The 24079-nt window shown below is 57.1% G+C and overlaps 4 protein-coding genes across 4 annotated transcripts; 3 read left to right on the forward strand and 1 right to left on the reverse strand.

The window, feature by feature from the left end:
• Positions 1-508: 508 nt before the first annotated feature.
• BCV69DRAFT_280112 (hypothetical protein) lies at positions 509-8773 on the forward strand. Its single transcript, XM_025491495.1, has 2 exons — positions 509-1858; positions 1924-8773. The coding sequence occupies exons 1-2, from the start codon at positions 602-604 to the stop codon at positions 8545-8547; spliced, it is 7881 nt and encodes a 2626-aa protein (XP_025351377.1). The 5' UTR covers positions 509-601; the 3' UTR covers positions 8548-8773.
• An 88-nt stretch (positions 8774-8861) lies between these two features.
• Positions 8862-12599, reverse strand: BCV69DRAFT_289098 (hypothetical protein; the record flags this gene model as incomplete). Its single annotated transcript, XM_025493660.1, has 6 exons — positions 8862-9168; positions 9200-9270; positions 9312-9606; positions 9628-11105; positions 11342-11686; positions 12582-12599. 6 exons carry the CDS (start codon positions 12597-12599, stop codon positions 8862-8864), a joined length of 2514 nt encoding a protein of 837 aa, XP_025351378.1.
• A 467-nt stretch (positions 12600-13066) lies between these two features.
• BCV69DRAFT_23373 (hypothetical protein) lies at positions 13067-18195 on the forward strand. Its single transcript, XM_025489870.1, has 5 exons — positions 13067-13336; positions 13442-13737; positions 13832-13879; positions 13967-14314; positions 14392-18195. Exons 1-5 carry the CDS (start codon positions 13285-13287, stop codon positions 17950-17952), a joined length of 4305 nt encoding a protein of 1434 aa, XP_025351379.1. The 5' UTR covers positions 13067-13284; the 3' UTR covers positions 17953-18195.
• A 2717-nt stretch (positions 18196-20912) lies between these two features.
• On the forward strand, positions 20913-23952 carry BCV69DRAFT_23578 (hypothetical protein). The gene is made up of 2 exons (XM_025489910.1): positions 20913-23372; positions 23461-23952. The coding sequence occupies exons 1-2, from the start codon at positions 21084-21086 to the stop codon at positions 23557-23559; spliced, it is 2388 nt and encodes a 795-aa protein (XP_025351380.1). The 5' UTR covers positions 20913-21083; the 3' UTR covers positions 23560-23952.
• Positions 23953-24079: the final 127 nt, after the last annotated feature.

A 24079-nucleotide genomic window follows, 5' to 3' on the forward strand; every position in this document is an offset into this window, starting at 1 on the left:
GGAGGGCCTATCTGCACTAAGCGGGCCAGGCCGTCTCCTCTGAAGCGCTCGCCACCGCCGTAGACTGACTCTCGAGTCTTGCAGCTAGTCCTATGATCTCGGGAGCCATGCCAAACCTCGTGCCCTCCTTGACTCCTTGATTTTCCCGTTATTCCCCTTTTGACCTCCTGTAGCCACTGAGAAGCGCGCCCTTGATCTCGACACTGATCGGTCCTTGGGCCGCCGAATGTAATGTACAGTTCTACCGTCACTGCACCCGCTGCTACTGTGAGACTGACTGCCCTTGCGATTGACGGTGCCTTTACGCCAAGGTTGGAGTGAGCCCCCGCACTGGTGCCCCGTCGCAGTTGGCTCCCCGCCGGGTGGCCCGCGTGGCCGGCTGCTCTGCTTTGGTGCCCGCTGCTGCCGAGATCTGCGCTGTCAGGCGGCATCAGCGCACTAAAAAGGGAGCCCGGGGCACAGACGGAAGCGAAGGGCAAAGACCGCTGCACAATCTCGGCGCTGCCATCCCACCTCACTCACTCACTCACCGTCCTCGCAAGGCTCATCACCTCGTCTGCCTTTGTAGCCTTTGCTTTCTGCTGCTACAGAGTCGGGCAACATGTCATCGCCACACACCTCACACAGTGCGATGCAAGACAAGGTCGCACCTACGCCTACGCCAGGCGTCTCTGGCTCAAACGGCACCGTTGGCCAGCCCGCACCCCCTCAGGCCAACGGAGCCGAGCCCGTCAAGCGCAGCACCACTACCGTCCGAATTCGTCGCAGGCATCGACCTAGCAGCTCCACAGACTCATCGTCCGCTAGTCCCATGCAGCGCCAACCCTCTGCAACGCTCAATCGACCCCGTAGGAGCACTCAGGGAGTCTCTTACGCAGAGGGCAGCGATGATGATGATGAAATCATTTCGGCCCCTAATCCCGCTGGCACAAGTGCATCTGCTATACAGAGGCAGCCAATTGCGGCGAGCACCCAGCCTTCCAATCTTGCTTCCGATCAAGCACACTGGAACCACCACATCGCCCCACCGGCGTCTCGAAACGTCTCAGGCACTTTTCCCAGCGCAAGTAACAGTCCAATTGCCACTGGCAGCTCGAGCAGTACAAAAGCGAGCGACGGAAATAGATTAGCGGGCACAGGGAAAAGCGAGATATCCAAAGAGGCAATGTTACAATCCCAGCGCGAACTTCTCAAGGCGCATCCTGATACCAAATGGTCAAAAGCAGACGGTGCTGGGTTGCAGCCAATGTTCGATATCTCTTTAGTTGTCGAAGCAGCAAGAAAAGCTCAAGATGCAATGGATGAGAAGAGAAACAGGGAAAAGGCCGAGGCTCGACAAGCCAGGGCAACTGGACAGGCGAATCCAACAGTAGCTATACCAGCGAGATCATCTTCGTCACTGCAGACGGCATCACCATCCTCCTCTGCATTGCCGCAATCCAAAATACATGCTCTTCCTTCGAGGCTACAAGAGCATCAGCCACCCAGCAACCCCATTTCCGCTGCATCCTCACCGCTCAAAGGGGATGCGAATGCCTCAGCGTCACCTCAGAGAAAAGCGAGCGGGTCGTCTTTATCCCCTTTGAAGAAGGTCCAGAGCAGTGAAAGCAGGGATGTTCCCTCTGTCCCATCACCGACAGTCAAAGCTGCAACGGCCGGTCCAGCTACATCAGCTGGCGCTTCTGGAGGTCCCCCTACCGGGACGCAAGGCTCACCTGCGAAGGGGAGGCCGCGGAAACGGGTACCCAAATTTGTCACATCGCGGAGCTACGCTCCTAATGTTGGCTTGCAAAATGACGATGCTAATGCTCAGCCAGCGAAGGAGGGAGGCATGAAGCGCATGGATCGCAAATACAAAGTAAGTATCGCTTGAGGTCTTCTTCCGAATGGACACATACTGAGACTTCCCCTGTCCTATCGCAGGCGGGCAGCGCCACCCCTGATGCTCTTTCGGCAGCAGTCTCAGATCCCCGCGCAGTCCTTACTGCACCGCCCGATCCGAATCGCCACCCTGCACGAAGGGCCCATCATGTCTCTCCCACAGATCCTATCCCACTTCAGACGGCCGAGGACATGTCGTCGACGGCATCAAAGGCTTTCATTCCCAGCCATGTCAGCTCCCCTCGCCATCCGCCACCGCGAACTCGACCCCGTCTTTTCGAGCTCGACGAGGCACCAATCTTCCGACCTACGTGGGAAGAATTCGCCAATCCGATGAAGTACATCGAATGGGTCAGCTCTCCCGATGGTGGCAATGGTACCAAATATGGCATTGTGAAAGTCATACCTCCCGAAGGGTGGCATATGGACTGCGTACTAGATCAGTCAAAGTTCCGTTTCAGGACAAGAGTTCAACAGCTCAACTCTCTCACCGCAGACGCCCGAGCCACACAGAACTACCAGGAGCAGCTCCAGAAGTTCCACTCCCAGCAAGGAAGTCCTCGTGTCTCCATTCCTGTCATCGATCGCCGCCCGGTTGATCTGTACCAAATGAAGCTCGCTGTCAAAGCCGCTGGAGGCTACGACGTCGTTTGCAGGGGGCGACGATGGGCAGAGCTCGCCAAGTCGCTCGGATACGCAGACAATCTCGCCGCTCATATTGCGCCACAGGTAAAGGCCGCATACGCCAAGATCATTCTGCCCTTTGAGGTATTCCTCGCTCGTGCGCGCGACCAGGCAAAAGGCACGAATGGTTCACCAGGAGATCAGCTCAGGCAGAGTACAGGCACGCCTGCTGCCGACGACGGCAAAAGTACTGCCGACCTCACAAAGGAGTTGCTTGCCGCTGGTATGACCCCGGAAGAGGTAGCCCTGGCCCAAGCTGATGCGGAGAGAGGCACCAAGAGACGCAGCTCTCGAAAGCGAGCCGACACGCAAACCTCTACCAAACGCGGAGCAAGTGGAAGAAGTCGTCGGCACACAAGACAGGATTCGGACATTGATCCCGATGATCTCATCACTGTCAATGGCGCGGAGGAACAGATGTGCGAAATTTGCCTCCGCGGCGACAATGGTATGGCAATGTTGCTCTGCGACGAGTGCAACCGCGGCTATCACATGTACTGTCTCGATCCTCCGCTGGCGACGATCCCGAAGTCGCAGTGGTTCTGCCCTCCTTGCTTGGTCGGCACTGGCAACGACTATGGCTTTGACGACGGCGAGACTCACAGCTTGGACAGCTTCTGGAAGCGAAGCGATGCGTTCCGCAGAAGCTGGTTCAAGGAGCATCCTGGCGCCATCTGGGACGGAAAGCAAGTCAGCAACGGTGCTCAGATCGCTGAAGGTCAGCCAGACACTAATGGGGACATCGCCATGGGAGGGACGCGATCAAACGCTGCATCCGTTGACAACGGTGTGTGCCGTACCATCGCTGGTACGGACCTACGCGTCTCTGAAGACGATGTTGAGCGCGAGTTTTGGCGTCTAGTCGAAAGCGCAGACGAGACTGTTGAGGTCGAGTACGGCGCAGATGTTCACTCGACAACTCACGGGAGCGCTTCACCCACACTCGAGACACACCCGCTGAGCTCCTATGCTCGCGATGGCTGGAATCTCAACAATCTTCCCATTCTGCCAAATTCCTTACTCCGCTACATCAAGTCAGACATCTCAGGTATGACAGTACCATGGCTCTACGTCGGCATGATGTTCTCCACATTCTGTTGGCACAATGAGGACCACTACACGTACTCGATCAACTACCAGCATTGGGGAGATACCAAGACCTGGTACGGCATTCCTGGTGGAGACGCGAACAAGTTCGAAGAAGCTATGCGACGGGTAGCTCCAGACTTGTTTGAGACCTCTCCTGACTTGCTCTTCCAGCTTGTGACCATGATGAGCCCTCAGAAGCTCAGCAAAGAGGGTGTGAAAGTCTATGCTTGCGATCAAAGGGCAAACGAGTTCGTGATTACCTATCCCAAGGCGTACCACTCTGGCTTCAATCATGGCTTCAATCTCAATGAAGCGGTCAACTTTGCACTGCCCGATTGGATCAAATTCGACTTGGAAGCTGTCTTGCGATATCAGACCTTTGCTCGGGCACCTGTCTTCTCGCATGATGAGCTACTCATCACTGCCTCGCAGCATAACACTTCGCTCGAGACGTCAATTTGGCTCCAGGAGCCTATGAAGGAGATGGTTGAACGTGAGCTCAGACTTCGCAATGCTCTGCGTGACACCGTTTCGGGCCTTCAAGAAGTCGTCGAGGAGAGAGACCGTGCAGAAGAGGCTGAGTATCAGTGCTCTCATTGCAACTGCTTCTGCTACCTTGCGCAGATCGTTTCTCCAGGCGTGACCGGCGTTGCCTGCCTTGAACACGGCTTTGACGTCTGCAAAGGCGATAATCCCAGGCAATGGACTTTGCGGATGCGCTTCTCGGACGAGCAGCTTCAGGGATCGCTTGAGAAGATTAGCGATCGAGCTGAGCACCCTGCTCAGTGGCAGAAACGCTTCCGCAAGCTTCTCCTTACCCACGCTCGACCTTCCCTCCGCACTTTACGCAGCATGTTGCAAGAGGGCGAGCGGCTCGGAACTCAGGTACCAGAGGTGGAGCAGCTCAGGGAATTCGTTGCGATTGCAAATGATTGGGTGCAAGACGCCACAAAGCTGATGCCAAAGCGCTACGGCGGACGTCCAACAAGCAACGTTGGACGCAAACGTCGATCTGGAGTCACTAGCCTGAGTCCCACTCCGCGGCAAGACACAGCCGGCGTTGATGATAGCGCTCGTACAGAGCTGCCAAGCGTAGAAGATCTCACACAACTTCTAGCTGAGGCCGACAGCATGCCGTTTGATGCTCCGGAGATTCAAGCGTTGCGCGAGGCGGTAGTGATGGTTCAGACCACCCAGTCCAACTGTGGTGCGATGTTGAAGCGCATTGAAGATGGCGGAGAACCCTCTCTGGCAGAGTGCGAGAACGTTCTCGTAAGCTGCGAAGGCCTCAGCGTGGATGTCGAGCAGTACAATGTCCTAAAGCAGTATTCGCTCAGGCGCAAGTGGATTGAGGAGCTTGATGGCATCTGGGACAATCACATCAACTACCAGGAAGTGCAAGAGTTCCTCAAGGAGTTCGCCAGCACTGGCCTACCTACCAGTCATCACTATTATTCTGGCTTGCAAGAGCGACTGGCCAAGGGTGACGAATGGAAGAAGGAAGCGGAAGCCGTCTTGTCCGGAGACAGCGAGCGCACACTTGAGCGACTGGAGCGACTGACCTCTACGGAGGATTCAGTCCCGGTCGTGCCGGAAATGCATGTCGAGCTCGAGGACCTTCTAAAGGCTGGCAAGGACTGTCTGAAGGCAATCACTTCGGTACTGCAAACAACTGCTAGTCGGCAAGGCAAGGAGGCTGAGCTGAGTGACGCTCGCAAGGTTCTTCGTGCCGTTCACAATCACAAGCTCGACATTGATCAGGCTACTCAGCTGCAGCGCGATGTCGATCTTCACGACGAATGGCGTTCGGACATGCGCGAAGCCGTGGTGACTGTGTTCCAAGAAAGTGATGAAGTTCTCTCTGGTAGACAGATCCAGGAGGCAGTCAATGACTTTGTTCGTCGAGCGTCACAGGGTGCATCTTTGGCAGTGGGTCAGCTGCAGAGCAGCGCCACTCAGACTGCTCCCGTGACGAAGGACCTATGCTTCTGTGGTATCGCGGTTGTACCTGGGAATAAGCATGCTGGACGACTTCTCCAGTGTCAACAGTGCAGGATCCACTTCCACGACCGCTGTGCTAGACCTGTCAACCCAGACGAGAAGGACGACGGCGACGAAGACGTCAGGAGCTACCGAACGCCTCTGTCAGCCAACGCTCAGGCTAAGTGGAAGTGTGCTCTCTGTCGGCCCTCGGGTCTTCCGCGCTTCCTGCGCTCTCGCCATGCAACGATCTTGAAGTTCCTGGCCGATCTGTACCAGTCCAAGTACCGCTCTTCAAAGATGCGCTTCTTGCCATCCGAGTTCGAGCGCCTTGAAGGTGCTTTGGAGAAGGCAAAGGAGCATTACGAGGCCGTCAGGACCCTTCTGGACGATATTCTGTTTAAGAAAGAGGATCCTCAGGGTCATCGCGAGGTTCTGCATGGACTTTGCATCAGTCCGGTCGACTTCGACGCTGGCTCAGGAGTCTCGCCTATCAATCGATGTGTACTTGCGCTCTTCGCAGCTGCTGGCCTCGACAGCTCTGGCAAGCCGATACGGGGAAGACCTATGCCTGCTGCACCTAGCTCGCGTTCCATCTCAGGTGCTCCTACAGCAACCCCTGCCGGCGTCGCCGACTCAAGCTTTGTTGATCAGAGTGGTGACGTGAGCATGCTCGATGCAATGCAAGGTGACGAAGGCGGACTTGGTCTGGTATCGGGCAGTGAAGGGCCAGGCAGCAACAATCAGACAGCGGCCCCGAGCGGTGCAGACATGAAACGCAAGCGCGGCAAACGAGCCAAGTTTGTGTTCCGCGAGGAAGTGGGCATCTGGGTACCTGTGCAAGGTGAGCGGATCTACTGCCTCTGTCATCGCAAAGAGACTGGCGACATGATCTGCTGCGACCGCTGCATGCTATGGTTCCACAATGCCTGTGTACACATCCCATCCAACTTCGAGGAGCACAAGTGGCACTGCCCCATGTGTTGCACAAAGACGGAGAAGAAGTACCCACACGCCGAGGTCAAGGTCAGGGAGATGGGCGTTACCGATCCAGACAAATGGCTGGACGTGCGAGCGTCTCTACGTTCTACTCAAAGGCCCATCAGCAAGATCCAGAGCTGGAACGTCCCACCTGAGAAGAGAATTGTCCTTCACCTGGACAGCTTTTATCCTGCCATCCATGCCGAACCAAGTGGTCCAGAGCAGGCCAAGCGAATTCGCGTTGATGATGGATATGTGGCCGCTGCGCCGATTCCCCAAGCTGGTCCGAGCGCTATGCCTGCAGACATGGCAGTCAGAAACGTCCCTCGACTTGGCGCAAAGGACAGTCCCATTGTACTCGGCGAGGATGACGATGATGCTGCAGACCGCTCAGTATCTTCTGCTTCGATGAAGAAGGCCTCTGTTGTTGCTCGTCCTACAGCGCAGGTCCCTGGCGGCTATGCCGAGCACACATCGCCCCCTCGCCTGCATCAATCTCCTGCTTCTCATCAGCAAGCTCGATCTACTTCTTCGCAGCCAGTCCACTCGAGCCCTCATCAGCCAGGTCATCCTGCCACGATGCCGCAACCTCACGCCGGATCCAAGCAACAAGGCCGAATTGGGGCGGCGACTGCTCGCATGCATGCTGCAGAGACGGACGAAGAGAGGTATCAAGCGGGAATGGCTAATCTCCGCGCTCGTGGAGTCAGTGATGCGATGATCAATCGATACGCCGTCGGCTGGAACGGACACACTTTGGTCTTCCCAAGGTATGATCCAGACAATCCCGCTGCCGAGCTCGACCTTGGGCCAACGATTCAATTGGCGCCAAATGATCCTGACGGCTCTATCCTGATCAGAAGTGCCAAGGCAAGACAACTTCAGCAAGACCTCGCTGCTGGTATCCTCCGACCTCCCGGCATGGGCTTCGGCCACCCACCTCCAGTGCATCGAGGAGGCCCAGGACCTGTTGCACCACCTCCGGGAAGGCAGCCATACGCTCAGCCTACCTGGGCCACAAGGCACGCTCCTTCGACTTACGGCAGCATGCACAAGACGCATCGATCACCCGATCCGTGGCATGAACCATACTTTGGCTATACCTCGCCATCTCCCGCGATGCGTCTATCAGATCCCAGTCTGCCTCCTCCGCCGCCGATGAGCGACCCTAGGTCGCCCGCTCCATCGAGTCTGCCATCAGGATCGCCTGCCTCGTCCCACAAGCGGGCCCGCCCATCTGATGGCGGCCATCCGCATCAGTCACCCCGCACTTCGCATCCACTTCATGCACCTATTCCTCCTCGAGCTGGCCCGCCCCCTGGCTATGACGAGGGCTATCACGAGCCCTACCCGCCTCAACCAATGCATCCGAGGATCCCATCGGAAGGTCCGCAAGCGCCTCGCAGTCCGGCTGTGGCAGTCAGTCAGCCTGCTCCTGTCCCTCGACCGACAGCTCGTCCTGCTCCTCCTCCACCGAGTGCAGAAATCCGTCCTCCCCATGCTCAGACCGTACAGTCTCGACCTTCGATCCCAAGCCCTGCCGTAGCTGCTGTGCCGAAACAAGAAGGGACCGTTGTCCCTGCCACCAAGAGCGTCCCCGCTGCTGCTGCTGCTCCTCCTCCTCCTCCTCCTCCTCCTCCTCCTCCTGTGCCTTCGGCTCAGAGGACGCCTAGTGTCCCGCCGCCGCCGCCAGCAGTCCCGACACCGGCACCGGCACCGGCACCAGCACCAGCACCGGCGCAAGCGCCAGCGGCAGTCGTGGCTGCAGCAGGCTCCTCTGCCTCGCCCACACCACCCGTGTTGCCCCCCGGTATCGCTGCCGAGGCGAGCGGTGATGCCCGAGAGGTGTACCGACAGATGGCCAAGCGTATGAAGCCCGATGCGGATGAGGCTGAGCTGGAGAAGATGGTGGATCGCATTCTTGCGCAATGAGCTTCGGTCCCTCGTGGTGTATGTTGGTTGAGGATTTACAGATTGGAGCTGGAATGTTTCTCGCGGGACTTTGTGACGCTTGTTCGCAATTTTTCTCATACCACACCTTGCGCTTGCGCCCACTTTTACAATACGTATACCGCTTCCATTTCTTTCTCATTGGCCCCTGATCTCCATCTTCACTCATGATGACTTCTGGCGTGTAAAATTGTGTGCAAAGAGGAAATGGATTTTCACGATTTTCCAGTAAAAGTACAAGTGTGCAGAACAAACGGATCGTCTGCATAGGAAGAATCTTCCTGCCGCTCGCTCGCTCATCTCCTCATGACATTCTTACTAGCGCTCCTACTTACATCTCTCCTCTTTTTCCTACCACTACGATCCTCCTCGCCAAGAGATTCAAGGTCCATTGCCTCACTTCCCTTGCTAAGTCCAGCACCAAAGGATCGCTCTCGCTTTTGACGCTCAGCGCGCTTCGCATCTTGATGTGTGTAGTCGTGTCCAGCTAACGTGGAATCCTCATCAGGGGCTGAAGAAGGGATGAAAGTCATGCTGTGCGCACCACCAGCCTCGTCGTCATCGTCTTCAACGCCGCCTCGAGAAGAAGAGGAAGGCTTCTTCCTGGAGGGAGCTTCACCGCCATCGCGGCGACGGGCGGCTCGGTCTGCCGCTTTGATCCTGCCTTCGAAAGTGCTTGGTACCTTGGCGCCTCCTCGAGCACGCCTGTCGTCCGCATAGTCATCATCATCATCATCTCCGTCCACCAATCTAGCACCGCGACCCTTCTTCCTTGCTTGAGCTTGCAGCTTCGCCGCCTTCTCGAGATGTCTCCTCTTTGTGCCCGGAGCATGGTTGCGCGGGTCGTACTGCGAGAGATCACCCTCGTCGGAATCACTCTCTGCCTCAGGCTGCTCCCTGCGCTGTAGCTCTTGCTCACGCTCTCGATCCTCCTCCTGATCAGGGTCCAAGGATTCCCGATCGCTCTCATCCTCTTCCTCTTCCACCGCTGTACGCCTCTTGCTAGCAGGATTGTTTCGCGCAGCAGTGACGGCAGCCGAGCTGGGGTTGAGCAAAGCGTACTCGCGCGAAGTCTGATCCACCTGGAATTCTGGGTTGGTGAAGAGCTCCTTGAATCGATCATCGCCAAGTAGGGAAGCCTTGCTGGGCTTCTTAGTCCTTGGGGCTGCCTCACCTGCAGCCGCTCCGTCACCGGCTTCAGCAGCAGTAGCGGCCAGGGCCAATTGCCTCTGCTCTTCCCTGTCTTGCTCCCGAGCGGCCTTCTCTGCCAGGTCCTTGTTGACTTGCACTTTGGCGTTGAAGCCCTCGAGGGCCTTCTTAGCACCACTGCTCCTGATCCTTGACTCGGCCTTCTTCTCCAGCTTCGCCTTGATGGCCTTCTCCCGAGCGTCTTCAAAGGATGAGGGATTAGCGAGCAAGCGTGCACGCTCGTAGAGAGGAAGTGCAACAAAGTATCCGTGCATGTAAGGACGCAGAACGTTGCTGCCGATGAGGTGGGACATGTTGAGCCTGTCCAATTCGGGTCGGTCCAAGAATTTAAAGTCTTCATAGACACCACGCTTGCCGCCGGACATTTGCTCCTCGTCGATCTCGTCAGTGACACGGTCCAGGAAAGAGCACCACTTGGGTGCTGGACCCAGTGTAGGGACGTACCAAGCCGCGCACTGTGTGCCTTCTACAGCTGCGAAGAGCAGACCTGAGCCTGGCAGGTGATGGACATCGTTGAGATCACAGCCCGATTGAGGCGAGATCGATACCAAATTAGATGTAGGATCGGTCTTCGACCAGACCTTGATACCCTTCGAATCGGCAGAGAGGACTGTGTCACGAGCTTCAGAAGAGGCAGCTCGATGTGCCTGAGAGGAGGTTGTTGAGAAGTTGGTGGCAGGAGGTGCGTCACCCGGCCATGACAGACTCTTGATAGGCAAGCTGAATCCTTGATCCTTGGTGGTATAGGGCCGGTCCATCCGCAAGTCGTAGAGAAGGACGTGTCCTGTCGAGGTGCCCACCGCTAGATTCAAACCATCCTGCGCTGAGCTCAATGCTGAGACGCTAAGCCCGCTCATTGCATTCGTCACTGCTGCCTCATTAGCATCCTCCCCAGGCAGAATCAAGCCTGGCAAGCCGCGCCTTGCTGCTGACAGGGCGGCATCCATGACCACTGGCGTGGTGATGCTCAAAGCTCCTGCTCTCCGCCTGGCTCTCTGATCCCACAGTTCCACCACACCCGCCCCCTCGGTTCCAAAAGCTAAAAGCCCATGCGCGGGATTGACGTCCACAGCGTTGCAGCCAGTGACCTCACCCTGTCCAGTGCCTTGACCTAGTTGGTAGGGAGCCATGAATCTGCCATAGTCTAGATTGAGGCGGTAGACTTCGCTTCCGGCGGCTCCCACTAGAGCTTCTGCGGAAGGAAAGTGATACGCTAATGCTCTTCCGAATTTGGGTATCCGGACTCGTGTGTGATGTCCACCCTGAGCGTGGAGCTCGAGCGTCCTATCTGTCTGCAGATGGAGCTGTTTCGTCCAATCATCGGATAGTAGCTACGTGAAATCAACGGAAGGGGTCAGGTCAGCAATGGCGGACTTTCGCGAGTAGCCCTCCCATCTATCCAAACGAAGCCACAGGTCCTCAGAGCAGGTTTGTCATCAGCGTCTCGCCCGAGGGCAAGATTGCAGATAATGTAGATAAAGGTTTGTTGTGTTCGCTCATCACTGGAGTGCTGCCGTCTCGTCCCTTCACACCACTTTTGCGCTCTTGCGTACCCAGAGATACTCACCACAAAGTCGATATTCTCGCTATTCGTATGCCTCTCAAACTTCAAGCTCAACTGGTCCAGCTCCCACACCCTGATATGAGGCTTGTATGTCCCAGTCGCAACGAGACTGCTGCCATCCCTTGTGCTCTTGATCTTATTGGAGGCTTCGGGGAATTCGTAATCTTGGATGAGCTCTATCCGGTCGAGCTGAGCATTGATGGAGGCGGAAGACTTGGACGTGGCCTTGCGTTTTGTACGCTTGTTTGAGCGTCCGTGGCGGCGAAGGATGTCGGGCAGAGAGGAGGTATTGGCGGATGCTGAGTCGCTCGGAGCTCCTGCGCCGGAAAGGGCGTACACCTTGGCTGGCTCTGCCAGTGACATCGGCCTGGAATTCGGTGCAGCGAGACCTATGGAGTAGGGACCAGAGAGGGGAGCGATGTGTGATGGTGTTTCCGAGGCGGGAAGACGAATGGCAGTGATCGTCGAAATTTTTGAGGAGCCGAGCGTCCTTCCTTGTGTTTTCAACTCCGCCGCTCTTTCCGTCTGGCTACCCCTCGGCTCGCTCACGCCAGCCCCCGCGTACGCGCACGCACGCATCCACTCACGCACAGTCGGTCAGCGATCCCTCGTGCTACTATAGGAAGTGCGACATTACTCACAGCCCTAACCGCTGTTACTTGGCACCGTTGCCTTGTGCACATGCCACACGACATCAATGACCATGTCGATGAAGGAAACAGGCTGTGCCACCAGTGACTGCATTTACCCGGTCCACACTTCCGAAGCCTCTGACAGCCATCAGTCCCTTAGAGACTCGGCTCACACAGCGTAACGTTTCGTGCGACTAGCTGTGGGATCTAGGAAGACCACACCAGTGAAGCTAGTGGGGCCCCACGAGGGCTCTGTGCGGATGATCAGATGACTTGAAGGGCGGAATCATTTCCCATTGCGCCATGGGAAGATAGGGAATAGGCTCGGGCCAGAGTGACTGAGTAGCCGGTGCTCTGGCCCGGTGCGAGTAAGTAGTGACTGATCTGGTCAAGAAGTGTTGGGCGATGGGAGTCTTCAACCTTCTTCGATTTCACATGTCTGCCTCTTGCTGTCTACTGCCAGAAAGAGCCGAGCGCAGGGAAGCGAGTGCGGGCGAGATGCGGGGGTGGGGACGTCAAGGAGGAGGTACCTGGCCCGCCTTGACTGCCTCAGAGCTGATGTTCCCCGCAACTGGTCGATTGCAAGGACCACCTACGCTCCTTCGCCTTGCCTCTGCCCCCCGCGTCATCGAACACCTAGGTTCAGAGGGGCCGGGCACTGCGCCAGTGTCCTGGCGGAGCTTCTACCCCCCGCCAACGTCGTCTGCGCTCGGTCCAAGGGCAAAGCGAAGAGGTTGCTCTGGCGTGGTGCCTGTGTTCCTGCGCCTGCTGCCGGTGCCGCTGCTGGTTCCGTACCCCGCTGCCCCAGCCTGCTGGGCGTCACTCCGATGGTGTCCGATATTCCACCCGCCCTTTGGCTGTTCTCCTCTGCCTCGCATCACCTCTCTCACGTTCACCTGCAGCTGCAGTGTCCAGAAACAGGCAGAGTTCACCAAGCCGACGCACGGCAGCCAGGTGTCTCAGTCCGTAAGACCATCGCCGCTTAAGCTACCTATCTTCAACCGACCTCGCCCCACTTCCTTTCCCCCACATCCTCCGGCTTATTCTTGCCGATCCATCCATATATCCTTCACCATCCACTCTACCTATCACCCTTTCCCCACCTTGACATTATTCTCAGTTCACCGGGAAGAGAGGCACCCGGCGAGAACACCCTTACAGAGCATCCCATCACCGCTCTCCTTTGATACCCTACAACACAAGCTCATCTCTATCCGCCCCCATCTACACTCACACACGGCTGCACATCGCTTGCACCTGTCCCACCATACCATCTGAGGGTCAGCCCGACATACACTAGCCCACACCAGCACAATGTCTACCAAGAAGGACATTGATGGTAACGAGGTGCTACCGGGGTACCGAGGTGAGTAGCGCTTGCTCCAAGGGGAGGCAGGTGCTTTGCTGCACCGTTGCAGTCGCATATGTACTAATATCATGGACACTTTACCACCTCTACCTCGAAAACCAGGCAATCTCGATGATTCCCAGCAGAAGGCTCTTCGTGACTTTTACAAGAAGTTTTTTGAGCTGACGGAGCGAAACAAAGAGGTATCTGAGAACCTCGAGAAGAAAGGTGGGCCCTCAAAGGCTGCAGGAGGCAAGCCTGCTCCACCCAAGGATGACAAGCAGGCACAGAAAGACACACCAAAGGGCGACGCAGCCAAGGAAGAGGCAAAGAAGCAAGAGGAGATGAAGGAGATGAACCAATTCCTCGACAAGTATGGAGGACCTTACCTCAAGAGAGGTGTCTGGGAATTCTGCAAGGTCAGTAGCTCAGCACTGCAGGCTTGCAAAACGTCTTGTTCGATCTGAAGCTGACATTCCCGAATTTGCTCTCTTCCCTGCTCACCAATTACAGCACGATCACCCAGATGCTTCGATGCTGCGTTTCCTGCGTGCACGAAAGGTGAGTAGATAATGGTGAAGTAAGACGGAGAGTGACGGCTCCGCTGACGCAGCTACGGTCGCTCCATTCCTTTCGGCTTACGTGCAGTGGGACATTGATCGAGCTCTTGCCATGCTGGCCGCTGCGTTGAAGTTCCGCTTTGATATGGACGTGGAAGGCATCATCCGGAAGGGTGAGGAGGGTCTCAAAGACGTCCCAGGGTTTCTGAACCAATTCAGGCGAGGTATCTCCTACATCAAAGGAAACTCTGAAGCACCCGGAGAGTACCCCGTCTACTTTATTCACGTAGCCAGGCACTTCACCAATGCTCAGAAGCACGAGGTCCTGCAGCAATTCGTTCTGCTTGCCATGGAGAATGCTCGACAGCTCACGACTCCACCTTACGAAAAGGCGGTGGTTATCTTCGACATGAATGGCTTTGGTCTGAAGAACATGGTGAGTACAGGCGTCAAAGGCATGGAATAGAGGCTCCAATTTGACCAACATGTGTTCCCTCAATTTCCTCCTCACAGGACTGGCAATGTGTCTTGTTCCTCGTCAAGTGTCTTGAAGCGTACTACCCGGAGTCTCTCCAGAGAATCTACGTCCACGGCGCACCGTGGATCTTCAAGGGTATTTGGCAAGTTCTGCAGCCCATGCTTGACCCCGTTGTTCGAGACAAGATCAAGTTCTCTTCCAAAGCGAGCGAATTGTCTGACTACGTCTCCGCCGAGAAGCTCCGTGTCGGAATGGGCGGTAATATGGACTGGGACTGGGACTACGTGGAGCCTGACCCAAGCGAGAATGACGACCAGAACGACACTGAGATGGTCAAGAAGATGTGGGAGCAATACATGGGTCTCGGCAAGGAGTACGAGGACCTGACCAAGGAGTGGATCGATGCTGGTGACAACGACAAGTCCTCTCCCGATCTGACCTATCAGCGAGAGGTTGTTGCGAAGCAACTTCGTTTGACTGCCTTGCAGATGACTCCCTACGTGCGAGCTCGCAACGTCTACCAGCGGACTGGGATTCTGGCGGACGACGGCTCTTTCAGCTGGGATTATCCACAGAAGGACGGTGACACTGTCAGCCAGACCATCAACGAAAAGGCCAATATCCCGGCAATCAAGAAGTGGCTCGAAGACCACGATGAGGACAATCTCGAGGACACACCGGCCGGAAAGTACGGTTTCTGCGGCACTGAGCGCTCTGGATCTGGCGGCAAGAAGCCAACGGCAAAGAAAGGAGCACCCAAGCAGAGCAAAGCCAAGTCCAGCGGCAAGTCCTCCGACAAGAAAAAGGAAGAGGAAGCTGCAGCAGGCGGCGCTGCTGCCGGTGGTGCCGGTGGTGCTGCAGCTGTGCTTTCCGGAGTCAAGAGCAAGACCAAGAACAAGGTCATGGCCAAGAACCCCCTGAAGAAGAACAAGGAACCAGAGCCCGAGCCCGAACCAGAGTCGTCTTCTGAGTCCTCTGAATCCAGCGAGGAGGAGGAAGAAGAAGAGGAGGAAGAGGAAGAGGAGGAGGCCCCACCCTCCAAGTCGAAGAAAGGTGCCAACGGCAACGCCAATGGTGATGACCAGCAGCAGACGTACACAGGTGCTGCTTTTGGCGCTGTTACTGGTGCTGCTGCTGCTGCAGGTGCTGCTGCCGCCGGTGCTGCCAGCTACATCACAGGCAGTGGACAGCAGAACCAGGGTCAGCAAGAACAGTCTCAGCCTCAGCAGAATGGCAAGAGGGGATCGCGAAGTGCTCCCCAGCCTGCCGAGGAGGAGGAGGAGGACTACGACGAGGAAGGAGACCCAGAAGGCTACTCCGATGATGACCGTGCCTCAAACTACTCGGAGGATTCCATCACGCCAGAGACCAACGTCGATCTCGACTTTGTCAACCCGAAGGGCGTCACGGCCTCGTCTGTCAAGATCAGCGACAGCGACTGCCGAGAAGACCTTGCCACTGTGCGTGAGGCTATGAGTCTCTTCCTCAACTCGCGCATGAGGGAAGCGGAGGAGCTCTGTCGCGATGGTGCTGAAACTCGACTGTACAAGGCGGAAGGTATGGCCCTGATCAACACAGTCAAGGCTATCATGACCTTCGAGCCTACCGACTTCCAGACCGCAATCATGTGCTGCAAGCACTCGATGAGCATTGCCGGCCTGTTGCGTAAGAAGAAGGGAACTCTGGGCAAGCTGCTCGGTGGCAGCAAGCAGAAGGCTTTCCAGCGCATGAGCTTGGTCGAGCAGCATTCCGATCTGGTCTATGCTGAATCTTTGCTCCTCAAGTGTGTTCTCGGCATCTTCTACGCTGGAGACACAATTGCCTTTGTCAAGCAGGCTCTTGGTCTTCGAAGTGCCTACTTCACCATGCGAGAGCTGCTCGAATTCGTAGAGTACTGTGACGGCGAAGCAGAAGAGGCTCAAATTGCCGGACGCCGCGCCAACTTCACCGTGGACCAGGACTTCCGCTCTGGTGTCTACCTCGGAAATGGTCTTTGCTCCCTCGTCTTGTCTCTCCTGCCAAAGCAGGCTCTCAAGGTCATGGAGGGCTTCGGATTCGTTGGTGACCGCAAGTTCTCCCTCGACATGTTTGGCCGAGCTGGAGGCTGGTCGAAGAGCAAGCCACTCCCAACCATCTCTGCTGAGGAGGAGGGCGTTCGACGCCCGTTGTGCGACATTGCCATCCTGGTCTACCACTTGGTCATCTCGGCCTATGTTCCGGTCACCGACGTGGACTTCGAGTACGCTGACAAGATCCTGTCTTGGGACCTGATCCGCTACCCGAACGGAATCTTCTTCCTCTACTTCTCAGCTCGTCTGTATGCTGCTCAGGCTCTACCTGAGAAAGCCATCGAGTATTACCGAAACGCTATTGAGTCTCAACGCGAGTACAAGCAGCTGCATCACATGTGCTTCTGGGACCTGTCCATCACTTACTTGTCAACCTGCGACTACGGCCGCGCTCACGAGTGTTACGATGTGCTCTCGAGAGAGTCGAACTGGTCCAAGGCCATTTATCAGTACGCCAAGGCTGTCATGCTCTACGAGACTGGCATGGATGACCGAGCCAAATCGGCCGTCGTCATGCGCACCGTTTCTAAGCTCGTCAAGAAGGTGGCTGGTCGACAGATTCCCTTTGAGCGATTCGCCATGCTCAAGTCCAAGAAGTACATCGCCAACGGCAACAAGCTCCCTCTGCCAGGTCTCGAATTCTCGTACCTCTGGCACTGCATCGGTCAGATGCCCATCTTCCTTTTGGTTGAGCAGACTCTGACCCGCATCGATGAGTTCATCGATGAGCTGGAGTCGTACCATGACCCCAAGACCTACCCTGGTGGCGAGACGGAGTATTACGGTGCTTACTGTATCTCGTACTTCTTGCGAGGTACTGCTCTGTCCCACGTCGCCTACCCTCCTCCTCACACTCTGGTCCGTCTGCCCACCGACGACTCGATTGGTGCTCTGAGCGATGTGGAGCAGGATGCCATCGGCTCCTTCACCAAGGTCTTCAAGTGGGCCAGCAAGGTCGACGAGGTGGATCGGTACGTGTGCTACTTTGCCCACTACGAGTACGGACGTCTGCTAGCCGCGATGAACAAGGGTGACCAGGCCAAGCTGGAATTCCAGAAGGTCCTCAGCGGCAAGCCTCTGGAGGCCAAGGGCAAGGGTGGTCTCACCGGAAGCGCAAAGGCGTCGTACCTGCTGAGCAACATGTGTCAAGTACGGTCACATGCTGCCATTGAGACGCTTCGCATCCAGGGTAACCGCTCGAGCTCCTTCTACGGATCCGAGTCGGGCACCTCTGCCGCCGGCTCCTCCATCGGTGGATCCTTGTCGTCAAGGTCCGCCTCGATGTCTTCGAGGGCCTCCCGTCAGAGTATGACCAGCGCCTCGAGCAAGTCGGGAAGGAGCAGTCGCACCTCGGCCTCTTCTCGGAAAGGCCAGCCGGCGGCAATCTCCCCACCCATTGACGGTGGTGCCAGTCTTGGAAGACAGTCTTCGAAGATGAGCAAGTCTAGCAGTAGGAGGTCTGTTGGACAGGTGCCCGCTGCTGTGGGAGGAGAGACTACGGACTATGGAGGCAGCCGTAGACGTTGAGAGAAGTGCAATGTGCGCCGTGCTGAGTGAAGCCCCAGATACCGTAATTAGTCTCTTGTTTGATCCGTGGTACTTGCGTCCCGTCCTTTGTTGCTTTGTCGAGCTCGCTGTCGTAGTTCTTGATGACCACTAGGGTCCTCTCTTTGTTGCTTCTCTTTCTGACTCGAGCCCGCAGCCTCTTTTTTTTTGCCCAGTCTCAATGTTATCGTCTTCTCCGTTTCGCACAAGCCTGCCTGCGTCCTTGTCATCTCAGCTAGAGCCTATAGTACGCTGATTTGTGACATCCATCCTCACCACTGCTGTCAGCTCTTCCAGCTTCCTCCTCCTCCTCGCAGTTCAAGTCGAACCAAGGGAGCGCCAGTCAGTCTGACTGGGTGCAATTTGACCTGACTCGGCCATTCCGCACGGTCCACTCTGCAGGGGCACACACCACTTTGCTCTGACTCCTTCTTTCCACTGCCGCTCCTTGCTGTGCACAAGATACTCATGGGAAGGATACCACTCACCACCGAGTCTCATCCCTCGGGAGGTTCCTCCTCTGCCTCCACCTCCAACCATCCTGAATACTCCCCTTCTCCCTCGGGTCAAGCTGCGCAAAATGGCAACAGCAACAGCAATGCCAAGCCTCCCTCGTACCCCTGCTACGACGGCGCAACCCAAATCGACTACCAAGCCCTGATCGCTCTCCTCTCCTGCGCTCCTTACCTACCTAGCGCAACACACGTGAGGAATACCCTCCTTTCAGGCTTGACCTCGCGGGAGGAGCCGGAGGAGGCTCTAAAGGAGTTTGAGCGGGAGCGGGAAAAGCAACAACAAGGCACGGCAGGAGGGAAAGGGAGACCTGGCAAGTGGTGGGAGGTACTGCAACAGTGGCAGCCCGGCGTGAGAGTGGGAGCATTTGGAGAGGTACCGCAAGAGGTACTCCTTCCCTTTGCTGGATCGAGTGCTCAGCAGAACGTCCATAATCAAGAGGGCACAGGCCTGTGGGGTCTCTGCATCCTCAAATCTCCTGGTTTCCGTTCGCCCAGCGATTCCCGCACCTACCTCAACCGACCAGATTTGTCCATCTGGTTCAGCAGCGAAGCCTTGCTCCAAGCTGAGTTGCGTCAGCGAGGAGACCCGACCTGGCTTCTCCCTCCGCAGCTCGAGGCGGAAGAGGAACATGTGCAAATGATGCGCTTTGTGCTCAAGGTGTGGTTCCCCAAGGCTCTGCGGGAGTTTAAGCAGAAAGTGATCCAGCGCATGGGAGAGCCGATTGCGGCCCCTCCTACTGTGCTCGATGGCAAACCTTGGACAGCCGAGCCCGGGGAGACTGTCCTGATCGGCTTTGCCGTCGGGGAAGTGGAGCGTAAAGCCCTCCTCTTAGTCTCTGAGCGGGATGAAGCGGCGGGACTGGTTGCACCGGGAAGGGTACATGTGGACTGGCAGAATAATTGCTATACGTTCCAGGATGGGAGATGGTCTGGGATGGAGGAAGGAGTACGGGAGGAGGAGGAAAAGTGGTTGAGCCGGATGAATGGAGGAGAGAGATGGGAGGTGGAGCGCTTGAAAGAGGAGACTGCACAGCTCGTGAGTAGATTCCGAGCAGCTGGAGGTACCAGCCTTGTGGGTATAACTTTACTGATAGCAGTCGTGTCCACACCAGGTCCACTCGTCTAACAAACTCTCTTTCCCGGCCTCACATATTCTGCGCAAACCTTTCCTCTCCCGTCTCGTCAGGGATCAGGCTGGACCTTCTGCTCAGCCTCTCCCGCCGCAGGGAGATGAGGTCACGACTACGCCTTCGAACGAATACGCCAAGGTCCAGGGGCGTGGCTCGGTAGCGGGTTGGGTGTACACGCACGAGGATCTCAGCCTTGCCTCTCTACACGTAACAGAAGCGTACCGGAGGTTAGGCAAAGCTCATGATGCGACAAAAGCTCCAGCAGCAACAAATGGCAACGGCGAGGTCTCCACTGTCACCCCTCGAATCGGCATCGGCCGCATGCTTGTCGCGCTACTCAGCCCTCACATTGCGCGACAGCAGCGCCGTGCGCTTCAGCTGCTGGACATTGGACCTCTCGGATCAGGTGTGCCTACTAGCCTCTGGCCAGTGGTGGCGGAGAGCGAGATTGACAATGAGGGCGCAGTGGCCTTCTATCATCGATGTGGCTTTGAAGTGACTGGACGTCACAGTTGGATGGGAGTTAGAGTCTGGGTGTGAGCGCTGATGGGAATATTCAAGAGAGGACGTCGAATCGCCGTGATCGAGCAATGTCGAGGCAAAAGAGCTAGGCGCAGCGCTACTGCATGTATACCATGGTGGTCTTGTGGCAAGGTGATTACCTTTTCTGCCTTTTGGTCCATGTACTTGTTGCCGTTTGCGTGGTCTGTCCTGTGCTTTGTCTGTCCGACTGACGGAAAGAGGAGCGTGGCAGCCGACGGAGCCCCGAGTGGCAGCCAGGCCGGGGTTGGGCGACATGGGTGTGGCGGGTGCGGGTGGCTTGGGTGTGCCGCTCTCACAGCCTCGTCCGTTGCTCCCACGGTACTGTCAGCCCTTTCTCCCCTTGGTGTCGCTTGTGGTGTACAGCCCCGGCACCTCCGCTCCTCTTCCTCTTTGCCGATAGACCTGCCTTGGTCCCTCCCTCCTCTGCGTATGCAAGCTGGCCTGTGATCCGTTCCGGTGCCTGTAGGACTCAATTGCTCCCGCACCTTGTTCCTGGCCGACGTGGTAGCAACACAGCAACGTCTGCCTGCCTCCGCACTCCGGTGAGACAAGAGAGCGGACTGACCTGGATATTCGCCTTAGCCGTCCTTCTGATCACCACTTGCCTTGCCTTGACCGTCGTTCTTGTACCCACTCTCTATGCTGTCCATCTTCCATGACCCGCCGCCATGTCACAGACACACACACGGCAAGCCAGGAGTGTCCCCCTCCTCCGCCCCTGCCTGCAAGACCTAGTCCGGGTCTCTACAAGTTCAGCCGCTCCGGCAGCTGTCCCCTCCTCGAGACAGTATCGCATTCAGGACTATCGAAATCGCACAGCCCGTCACGCGGACGTCTCGCACACGGTAACCCACTCTACCCTACCACTCCGGGGCCTCGGCTACCCTCGTGTGTAGCCCCTGGCAAGGGCTCCACCTCAGGAGACATGGCAGCTGCGCTGGATCAGAGCGATCCAGCAAAGCAGAAGAGCCACAATGAAGGGGAGGAGCAGGAGCAGCAACCCATTGACATTAGAGCTCGAGTCGCAGCTTTTGAGAAGAGGTCGGATACTGCTGCAGCACCCCCTCTACCCCCTCCCCGCAAAGCATTCTATGTCAAACCGGAAAGTTCGACAGCACAAAGTGGCACCAGCAGCATACCACCGCCACCTGTCAGTATCAGCCATGGATCCCCAGCGAGGCCTAGTGTTACTACGCAGGACATCATCAGCCGGGTCAATACCACCCCTCGGAGTAGAGGAGACCTCACCCCTGGCACGACCTCTTCCTCTCCCTCCCTGCGTTCGGCACCTTCCTTTCCAGGAACGACTACCGGTGGCTCAGATTCGCCTTCTGAGTTCGGTGTCCTCTCACCACTCTCCTCTCGCTCTCTTGGGTCACGTCTAACTGGCGCCGCCTCCTCTTCCTCCTCAAGCTTGCCTCTACCCCCTTCTAACGGCAGATCTTTGGGTACAAGCCCCAACGTAGCCCTGTCGCCCTTCTCTGCCGCTTACAAAGGAGGCAGTGGCGGTCTCGCCCCTACAGCGGGACCATCGTCATCTCATTCGTCTCAGTTCGATGCACTAGCCGAAGCAGGTAGCGTGAAGAGGGTGGGAAGCGGTACTAGCCTCAATGATCTAACTACATCGTCCATTGCTCGAGCCCGGGAGAGGGGCAGTGGGGTGGCAGGAGTCTCAGGAAAGGTCCCTTTGCCGCCGTCTGGAGTACCTGGGGGCAGTATGACCAATGGATCGTCCTCGTCATTGGGCGTCTTCATGCCCAGTGATATGACAGGTTCCTCTTCAGGCGCTGGTAGTGCCGGCGGCCGAGCTTCGCCGGCCCTTCCGCCTCGTAGCGGTCTCGCTTCCACTCGCGGTCTGCACAAACGCTCATCAGGGAGCTTGTCCCAGATCAGCGACGCGCACTCTGCGACTGTCCCCGCATATGCCATGAGGAGGAACCGGTCGACCACGGAGTCGCCGTTACCTTCGCCTTCAGTCCGATCTCTCAATCCGCTAGACGACGATGACAACGATGTGGCAGGCCGCGAAAAGGTGGAGGGAGGTTATGGCCTTATTCTGCATCCTACATTGAAACCAACCACGAGCCCCGTTGCCTCGAGGCCCGCTTCAAGAGCCTCCAACTCGCGGTCCGTGCCATCATCCCCTCAAGTCGGGCCTCCAGAAGCCGCAGATCTGCTGAGCGTTCAGAACCGGGTTAGAGTGGGCGTGCAGCCTCCCACTCCGAGCCCGGAGAAGAATCAGGAAGGGACATTCTCAATGGCAAAGGCTCCTTACATGTCGCTGTACGAGCCGAGGAGGAATCACAGCATTGACAGCACAGCCTCTTCGGAGGAAAAAGAAGCATCAGACGGCCGATCTCAGTATCACAGAGGGCAAGCTCCGAGCCTACCTCCCCGTGGGGGAGCTGCAATGCACTCCTCGTCGAGCCTGCCATATGTTCCCTACAAGCAGCGAGGAGGCAGCGGTAGCGGCCTGATGCTATCGTCCTCCAGCGCGGGAGGCGTCGTAGCAAGTAAAGTTCCACCTCCACCATCTATGCCTTCCACATCTCTACCTTCATCAAGCCAAGCTCCTGCTATCCCACCACGACAGCCGAGCACAGCAGGTCCCCGTCATTCGACAGGACACTCTCCTGCAGCGTCCGTGTCCTCTTCCCCTACTCAGTCACCTAAACTCGCAGCGGCGTCCAAATTTGCGCAGCGTTCTAGCCGCTCAGGAGGACCAGGCTACGAGGCGGTGTCTCGATCCGCGAATGCTGGCCCTTCGGGTAGCGGCATGGGATTAGCTGCTATCCAGCCACCCCCCTCTCGCTCTCGTCTGCGATCCTCAAGCGAAGGTCCATTAGGCGAGATGAGAGCTCAACATCCTCACGATGGTCGTGCTTATGCTCATACTCAAGGCGCCACGAACGGCGAAGCCTATGCAGCAGCGAGCAGTGCGCCCATTGTAAGGGATACCTTCCACGGCACTCTCGCTTACCGAAGCTCGCAAGCTTCCTTGTACGGCAAACGGGCAGCAGCAGCAGCGGGTGGGTCTGCTCGATTCAAGCCAGCTAGAAGTCTAGCGCCTGCGGATGAGGCTGCCCGGAAGCGGTACGAGGACGTGTGGGACCGCGAGGTACAGCGAATGGAGCGCAAGCAGCAGAGGAAGAATGGCAAGAAAGAAGTCGAGAGTGGCTCTTCAGGAGTGGATATAGAAAGTACCATCCGGAAAGCCAAGACGGGTGGTGGTGGAGGAGGAGGAGTTGCCTCCCTCGCAAGCCGCTTCGAGTCCACTTCTCCACCGTCCTCCACTTCTCCAGCCTCTCGACCTCCGGTACCCCGCAGTACGCGCAAACCCTCGGTACAGCTCAGCATCACCCCTCCCTCCTCCAGCACTCGTCTCCCCGCACATCGTGTAGGTAAAATCTGGCGTAAATCTCGACTACCGGAAGTCCTGCTGAGCCAAATTTGGATGGCGGCATTGGCATGGGATAGGGATTGCGAGGCGGTACTCAGTCCCACTCCACCTGAGGCGTCGTCCCTGCCTGCGACAGGGATGGGTGCGAGTGCGGGTGCGGGTGCGACAATGAGTCTTGGAGGGGCATTCGCTATGCAGCAGGACTCCGCGCGGGCCGGTGGCAGTGGGAGCGGGACTGTAGACAAGAAGGACAAGGGAGCTATCACTACCTCTTCTACCTCGTCATCTTCACCCAACGTTGGTCCAAGCAAAGAAGCCTTCGTACGCGCACTCGCCGCCATCGATGCCGAGCTAGCGTATCGTGCCGAAGGACGCGCACAGAGGAAGGCCCTGAGGTCAAACGCTAGCGCGGACGCCAGTGCTAGTAATGTCTCGCCTGCAGCTACTGGAGCAGGATACACAGGAGGGGGAGGGGGAGGAGGAGCGAGGGCGTACATTCCCGGCCATTCGCACTCGGCTGG

Source organism: Pseudomicrostroma glucosiphilum (genome assembly GCF_003144135.1).
Source record: "Pseudomicrostroma glucosiphilum strain MCA 4718 unplaced genomic scaffold BCV69scaffold_1, whole genome shotgun sequence".
Lineage (NCBI taxonomy): Eukaryota > Fungi > Basidiomycota > Exobasidiomycetes > Microstromatales > Microstromataceae > Microstroma > Microstroma glucosiphilum.